The 8,830-nt window shown below is 41.4% G+C and overlaps 1 protein-coding gene across 1 annotated transcript; it reads left to right on the top strand.

Moving 5' to 3' along the window:
• The first annotated feature begins 968 nt into the window (after positions 1–968).
• Positions 969–7,893, top strand: rcn1 (reticulocalbin 1, EF-hand calcium binding domain). The gene is made up of 6 exons (XM_088414051.1): positions 969–1,363; positions 3,003–3,196; positions 3,473–3,651; positions 5,634–5,694; positions 5,926–6,125; positions 7,021–7,893. Exons 1-6 carry the CDS (start codon positions 1,143–1,145, stop codon positions 7,126–7,128), a joined length of 963 nt encoding a protein of 320 aa, XP_088270177.1. The 5' UTR covers positions 969–1,142; the 3' UTR covers positions 7,129–7,893.
• Positions 7,894–8,830: the final 937 nt, after the last annotated feature.

Below are 8,830 nucleotides of genomic sequence, written 5' to 3'. Positions count from 1 at the left end.
GTAAATCATTTTTAACCCACACAAGCACACGCATTAAGCTTAAGACTAGGTTCACTGTAAATGCCCAATTCCGACTTTTTTGTCAAATCCGATTTTTTGCTGAGGTCGCTGGCATTGTGTGTGCAGTGCCAGCAACATCTCTCTCGATTACCCCGAGAGAGCGGCTCACTTGTTTCCAAGCGAGCAAGAGAAAAAGAGACAGAGAAAATATACCTCGCTCTCCGTTCATGGAGTTACCTTTGCCCCTTTGTTGTTTTGGGTTTTACAATCTCCTCCTGTCTTTTTTAGCGCAGAATTGTGACATTTATCGGTAGTTAGTTATGTGCGAGTCAGATGAATGCAACTAGTTGGTCAGATTAAAGACGCATGTCAAAAACTTATACATAGCAGTACATAGCAGATTTAAGCTGCCCCTCCACCGACGTTATCTAACCTACTCTGCTCTACTCTATTGGACAAAAGCAGTCTTCACAGCTCGACTTTATTGTGGAGCCAAAGAAAAGTAACCCGGGTTGAAAACAGACAGTGACAGAGATACTTTGGAAGCATAAATATTGTTTATATGTTGTGCCCAATACAAGTAAGGAGCATCAGGTGTCACATTGATCAACAGTGACACAGTACCAACACAATATCAATACAGTTTGCCCAATTTTTCTCATACGCTTTGGGATACTCATTTATCCATCACTACGTTTTCTGTTATACATAAAACACAACCACATTTCACATTTTGTTTCACACAGCCTGACGCCGAGGCTAACTTGTGAGCTTTGAGAGCTAATAACACTGTACATCACTCATCATGCAGCCACATCCTTCATTTCTGCAGTTTGCTTGCAACGTGGCGCCGAAATTCCCGTTTCGTCCCTCTGACCAATGTCGTGTGTGGTTATAGAGCAGTGTGGGTGAGAGCCTTTCAAAGCTCCGCGCTGATTGGTTAGTTAGGAGTAGACCGGAAGTCGCCGCCTAGTTTTATTTTGTAACGGGGGCTTTGAAACCGGTCTCAACTTGCCACATTTTAGTAGTTTAATACGGACGTGCTATTAGCACAGCAAAAAAAGTAAAATTCAAGAGCACTGCTCAGGGGCTAAATTCGTGTGGCTTGCTTATCTACAAAAGGACGTGCCGGTTTCTGAACGATGGAGGCGTTCAGCTGGATGTGCGCGCTGCTGCTTTGGACCGCCGCGGCCCACGGGAAGCCCACCGCCAGGAAAGAGCGAGTCATCCACGAAACCAACCTAAACGAGAGAACCCAAGAAGACAACAACAGCTACAAGTACGACCACGAGGCCTTCCTGGGCAAGGAGGAGGCCAGGACCTTCGACCAGCTCACCCCCGAGGAGAGCAAAGAAAGGCTCGGGTAAGTGAGGATGCCTGTCCCGTTTCACACCCTCCGCCAAAGCGGAAGCGATCGGGGATGTTTGTTGTAAATCACACACACTCACTAGACACTACTCCACTTGAACAAGTGCGTTGCGTGTAACTCTTCATTAATATTTACCCACAACGCGCTTGTGCATGACTAAAATGCTATGCACGCCAGCCAAAGAGAAAAACTTGAGTATTATGCCGCCGGCGTATTCCCACACACCTAATGACTTGATTTTAATTATGGATCATCATTAAAGAAGCATTGTTGTAGCTGGTTACTTGCGGAGTACAATGTTATAAGGCAGCAACACACGCCATGCTTTCTTCATTAAAACGAATGGAACATGTTTCTTTTTATGCTATATCGGCTTCTTACGTGGCTAAAGGGGCTCATTGCGAGAGTGGGAGGACCCCCTGGTATCTCACAACGTGGCAACTGGAGTCTAAATATACTTGGCTTAAATTGGGATGCTGTGTACCTCCCACTCCAGCGCTCCTCCTCTCGTGGCATAAAATACAGATGACAGCTTCACCGATTAAAAGTTCTGAAATGTAGTGTTCCCTCGTTTTTCGCGGTTAAGGCGGACCACACACAAATTGTATGGAATGTGTTTAATAACCTTTCTTTAGCATGTCAAGTGGTCGCCTAACCGTAGAACAGAGACTGAAGAGGCATGTGTCTTTTTTGGCACAAACTTAATTTTCTTTTACAACACACAGTGTCAATTCACCACAATGCAATGCATGTTTTCCTAAAGGGTCAGGCTCAGCCTTTGTTGTCATTCCCTGATGCATCTCCTTACACCCCTTGCCCCAATTGTACATCCCCATATAGGTTTCTCACTTGCAGCCACAAGTGCACTGCCTGTAAGAGTCCATCCATCCATTTTCTAGAACCGCTTATCCTCACTAGGGTCGCTGGCTTGCTGGTGCTTATCCCATCTGTCAATGGGCAGGAGGCGAGGGATACCCTGAACTAGTTGCCAACCAATCACAAGGCACAAATTTCAGCTTGCATCAAAGGATGATCTACCAAATACAGCAATTGTAAGAACTTTTTGTCCAGTATAATAATAATTAACACAGGTTAAAAAGTATTCCCTGTGTTCTTACTGTCAACAAATGGTGCGTAAGTGCTTCTACACCAGTTGAGAAGAACTGTTTGTTTGGGAAATCCATCAATGCTTCTTATACTCTATATGGTGCTTAAAACTTTCATACACCCCTTTGTATAAACTATTCCACTTTAAAATTGACACTTAAAATAAAGACATATGAAAATGTTCAACCAAACCATTTGATAGCCACAGTCAACCTGCACTGTGTCATTAATAAACTCATGGAAGATAGCAGCAATGTCACCAGTATTTTAAACACCTCGGGTATATTTACTCTGCTTTGTGGGGCCTTCTCTTCCAATTATGTTGCCCTGGAATAATTACATTTGCTTTATATCTAATGGGAAAATGTTAGCAAATTGTAACAAGCAACCTGGAATGTATTTTGTTTTACTTCACAGTTTCCGCTATCTTGTTTAGGATATTTTAAGACAACTCATGCATTACTGATAAGTTGTGTGAACCTAACTCACCACTGATGACATTTTTTTTCTTACTTTCTCCTTCCAGTAAAATAGTGGAACGGATTGACAGTGACGCCAACGGCTTCATCAGCACAGATGAGCTCAAAGCCTGGATCAAACGTGTTCAGAAGCGTTACGTTTACGAGAATGTGGCCAAAGTTTGGGCAGATTATGACCTGAACAAAGACGACAAGATCTCATGGGAAGAATACAAGCAAGCCACCTATGGATACTACCTTGGTAGGAAACCACCAATAGCATTTTTGGGGCCTGGTATTTTGTAATCATTTATCACCTCACTGTGCACAAAAGATCACATTTTTGCAGTTGTTTGGATATTTGAGGTCCCCAAGACCACTCGTGAAAAATTAATGGCCGGGAAAAAAAATCCCTTGACAACAGTTTGCACAGTCAACTCAAAAGTGTGTAGTAATGTCAATCATAACAGGACACATGATAAAGTCTGAAGAGGCTATGAACGAAACCCCATTTAATTGAAACTTTTCGTGTGCTCAGCCAATCCCGAAGAGTTTGACGAGACGACAGACCAGTTCAGCTTCAAGAAGATGCTTCCCCGCGACGAGAGGCGGTTCAAAACAGCTGACCTGAACGGGGACCAGGCGGCCGACAGGGAAGAGTTCACGGCCTTCCTGCACCCTGAAGAGTTTGACCACATGAAGGAGATTGTGGTGCAGGTGAGCCTTCCATGAACATCATGTTACAGCTGGTTTCATCGGACAATCTGCTTTGAAAAATAATGCAAGATTGGGATGCGTCCAAATCAAATTTTAAGTCTGCCCTTCAAATGATAATTTGTATATTTATTTTGGGAGCGGGTCCAGAGGGATGTACTGGCTGTCCCAGTTAACACTCTGTCTTTAAATATGAATTTGGCCTCACGGAGCAGTTGCGTGGGAAATGTTTCGCAGTAAGGCACTATGCTGCCGTGTTCATAAAAGTTGTACTACCCATTTGATGGAGTTAATTATTAAAGGCTCATTTTTATGATGTCACCGAATGGTACGAAGCAACCGTTCAGCCTTTGGCATTTCAGCGATCTGGCCAAATATAAGTGAAGCTAATAAACGTGCAGTTTGTTCTAGTATTCGTGTGGTCCCCTCCTGGAACAGACTCTGCTGTTTTACCACCTTCTTTCAAATATTGGTAATGCAACTCAAGACACTTGAAGAGGCTGCCAATCTTTGGACAATTTAGTTCCCGTGTATGGCAAATGTACTGTAAATGTACCTAATGGTGGGACGTCATTCAATCAATAAATGATGATATTTGAAAGAGATGTTTACATAATAGGCATCAATTTGGATGCGTTATCATGATTAATGCAACAGATATTAGAACACAAGATGATGCATCAACACTGGTAGACAGGAAACCAACTAACACTACTTGAGTTACTAGCAGTTGGAAAAAGTTTTTTTTTTTTCCCCTGCGTGGCTGTCTTACTGTCTCTTACCGGCCAAGTCGTGTGCACAAGGAGCTACCATGATTAATTAAACTGATGCTTGGTCATCTGATGCTTGGTGATGATAACATTGATATTAGCCACACTACATGTCAAATCAAGCCCTTTGTCATTCTACCACCAAAGGGCAATATTTCCCACATGTTTGCATGACATAAGCATCAGCTTTTCCTCACAATAACATATTGTTTACCAGTGTGCAATGGCATTGAGTTTCTCACCTGATTCCGATATATAGTTATATAAGTGCTAAACACACAAGAATTTTCAGGATTTTACAGAAATTTAGGGGTACGTTAGAATTTAAGGAATGGCTGTTTTTCGGCCATTTTGGATGTTAACTGTAGACTATCAGCCGAAAGCGACTGTTGTGCCCAGTAAAGGGTTAAGGCACTTTTGTTTAAAACAAAACCACACACACATTTTGTCACACGTTTGTTTTTTTTGTAGGATGCTGAAACAGATTGTCTATTAATTAAAAAAAAAAGATGATTTCAGATACAAGTATTTTTAGTATAAAGATTGAACTCAACTTAACAGTCTTGTTTTTTTTTCCCCCCATGAGCACATTAAATAAGCACTTTCATGTTTAAGGAGAAATATTAACTCAAATAGAATGTCCTAAAAGAATTGATTTGTGTGTCGAGGTTTGGTGCTGACATTTCCAGCTTAGTTTCCTACAGTATGTATTTTTATAGCGTGCAAATGAAATGTTCTGTGTTATGTGGTACTCTATAAATTTGATTTAGTTTCACTGAGCATTTCTTTCACATGGAACCTTTCAGATTGAGTTTAGAATATTGATGGGGCTTGTTTATTACTAGTCAGCGGTATTCTACACATCCGTGAAATATTCATCAGGGTTCAGAGAGGGCGTCTCACCTACAGGAAAATGCGCATCTGAGTTTATGGCGTGTAGATGAGCGCGTGCGTTGCAGCCACAAGTGTTGGCGTGTGGATGTGAACTGATGGCTTTATCTCACAGCCGACAAAGACATTTCTAAGTGGTTGGGTATATGCTTTGAAAGTGGTAGCACGATGTCCTGCCCAGCTGTAAACTGACCCTCGTGTCGAGTCGGACCGCCCAGGTGTTTCTGTCATTATTCTAGGACCCAGACTAGACTATAATCGAGGCGCAAGTTTCAGCTGCTGATGAGCCTTGTTATTGACATCACCTCGTTGTGTTGACTGTAGGAAACCCTGGAAGACATTGACAAAAACGGGGATGGACACGTGGACGAGGATGAGTACGTTGGTGAGTTCAAACGATATATCTGTACCAAAGCGGGTTTGTGTTCATGAAAGCGAACTTAGACTTGTTTTGGGGCCATCTCTGTAAGTTGTGCTACTAGCTAAAATATTATCTCAATTTCATAATTTTCTTGAAAAATTGGTACTGAATGTGGATTATATTGATTATTGTACCACATTTGGAGGTAGGAGCTAGTAAGTTTATTTTCATTACCAAAGACTTTTCCTTTTTCAGCTGACATGTATGCTCACGAGGATGGCGGGCCAGAACCAGACTGGCTCAGAACCGAGAGGGATCAGTTCTCAGACTTCAGAGACTTGAATAAAGATGGCAAAATGGACCGTGAGGAAATCCGCCAATGGATTATGCCGCAAAATTACGACCATGCCCAGGCTGAGGCGCGACACCTGGTGTACGAATCTGACCAGGACAAGGTACGTTCCACAAATGAGGAAGATTAACGTATGAATATTGTGATTACTACTGATATATGAAACTCTCCCTATATGGTCTGAACTTCCGCTTCCATGCCCTTATTTTGCTGCCGGGTGGAAGTCTATATTGATGTTGCTCCTATTGCCCTCGCAGATGTCTGGTTGTTAATCTTTTGACTGCATACAATTTTAGACGGAATAAATAGCATCCACATGTTGCCTCAGTTCTTTTAAAAAAACGTTAAATAATCGGTTTAACAAAATGAATGGTGTTTGTCCCAAATATGCCTGATTTTCAGTATTCCATATACTTAAGTCAGTTGTCCAGTTAGGGATATATGGACTGATGTTAACCTAACCCTAACCAAAGTGGGCATGGGGAGAACATGCAAACTCCACACCGGAAGTGCCGGAGCAAGTTGGAATTGAACGCGGGACTCTTAACTGTTAACCATTCTTCTACCATGCTGCCCCTTTATCTATATTTTACTTTGGTAAATGTAGCTTCTGAGATAGTATGGCTTTGAAAGGGAGACCTTGCCCTGATGAGTGACATGGCCGTCAGCAAATGAGTGACTATTAACTGGGTTTCATTCATTGGCATTTCAATGACTTTGTATGAGTTGTGGCCAGCTGGCGTTGTCCAAGCTTGACAACTTGCTGAAGCCATCGCAATAGGTTCAAACCTTGCTACAGTGCACTTTATCTTCCTTGTTAAGTGTTAAATGATCCCAAATTGTCTTTTTTTGATGGACTCTTTCTTTTGACTGATTTCCAAATAGTGCTGCATGCCATTTATAGTAACTTCAGTTCATGCAGAAGAATGATTCCTGTATTGTACAACTTCATGGCAAATGTGTGTCATTTAGTAACAGTAATTTTCATGATATTCCAGGACCAAATGTTGACCAAAGAAGAGATCCTGGAGAATTGGAACATGTTTGTAGGAAGTCAAGCCACCAACTATGGAGAGGACCTCACCCGAAACCATGATGAGCTTTGAGCTTCACTTCAACCTCTAATATGTGATATTTAGATTGAGAGAATCTCAGTCTCGTTTGACCAGTTCTCCATGTCAGCATGTTGGTTTAAGAACCATCACTGCAGATAAGAAATTTGAGGACTTGTTGATCAGTCAGTCATACCACTAACCCGAAATAGGTCCAAGCATTTCAAAATCCTGTATTCCTGTTCCTGATATTTAGGAACAGAAAAAGGACATTTTTCCCAATTGATGGTGCCTTCCAGCCGCTACGTCGGCTTTTGCTGCCTTATGAGTGTTCAAAACCGAATGCAGCGCTTTGTGAGTGATTTTTTTATTTTATTTTTTTTTCATGACAGCCTTAATGTGAAGTTGTAGTTCAAAGAACAGAACTTTTATTTATTTACGTTTTAGCTCTGGCATGTTGCATTGGAGAAAAATGTTTTTTATGTTTTTTTTAACTGTTTCTTTTTAATGAAGTTAATAGAGTAAATAATCCAGTGTCTACACGTTATTGCTTGTTTTACATAGTGTAGTCTGTGAAAGATTTACGTAGCTTTGAACTCCTATTTATACTGTATTTGTCTGTTCTTAAAGGGCCAGAAATGTCTGTTTTGGTGACTCCTTTTTTAAAATTGGAATCAATGAAACAAAAACAAACTGAACAAATGAACATTCTTGTTTTTTCCCTTTGGAAAAAAAAAAAGCTCAATTATGTACAAATGTTATCCTTTAGGGCTCCATTAAATCCGTCTTACACGGTTTGACTTCCAAGTTGTTATACCATCTTATCATGTTTTTTGTTTTCATTTGTTGACCGTGAAAAAATATTGAACTGAATTCTCAAGACATGGGATCATGGTTAATTCACACAGAGGATATTTTGTTTTTGTGGTAGTCCCACTGTTAAACCGTCTATCTTTTTTCTAAAGCTCTTATCCTCCTTAGGGTCACGTGTGAGCTGTAGCCTATCCCAGATAAAAGTAGGCCGAGGTCAGAGGCATCTTGGACCTGTCACCAATTTAGAATCTTCAGTAACCTTACAAGCATGTTTTTGGAGTACAAAATAAACAAACCACCTCCACTGAAGTCTCATAAGTGGTATTAGCAAGCATACTAGCCAAAATAACACACTAGAACAGTGATGTGACATCTCACATGGGCGAGTTTATTGTTTGCATGTTTGCGCGTTCGCTCATAAACTCGTAGTACATAACAGCAGCATTAATTCCACTAGATGGCATCAATTTCATTGCTTTGTTCTCATCTTAAAAACCGCAAATAGTTTAGATTTTATGTGAATAACAGAGGACAGGTTCCAAAAAATATGTGGCAGTTAACTGTACTATATCATACTCAGCTTTTTTTTTTTTTAAATTAAACATTGATGAGTTGGCCTGAATTAGAAACTTCTAAATAGATTGAGCAAATAGAACTAACTATCTTCAGGGCCCTCTAGAGCCCAGATGAAGCCTTGTCCCACTTCACGATTTGCCGCTGTCTCCATTGTGACTTCTTAACTCCTTTAACATCAAGAACAAATGGACCCTGTCTGGAGCGCTCACGAGCGATTGGCGTCCGCACACTCCTCGCCACACGTTACCGCAGTGGAGATGCAGAGTGGAGCTGACTGGCTCTCGCTGCTGGCTGTTGCCGTTCAAAACACTGCGATGTAACTGAGAAAGCGTCTCCGCCACCCAGCGTGTCCCCTCTGCCTGCTCAT

Source organism: Hippichthys cyanospilos, chromosome 4, assembly GCF_059441005.1.
Source record: "Hippichthys cyanospilos isolate Australia breed blue-spotted pipefish chromosome 4, RoL_Hcya_1.0, whole genome shotgun sequence".
NCBI classification, from domain to species: Eukaryota; Metazoa; Chordata; class Actinopteri; order Syngnathiformes; family Syngnathidae; genus Hippichthys; species Hippichthys cyanospilos.
The sequence above is the reverse complement of the archived record's forward strand: the minus strand, read 5'-3'. Positions and strand labels throughout refer to the sequence as shown.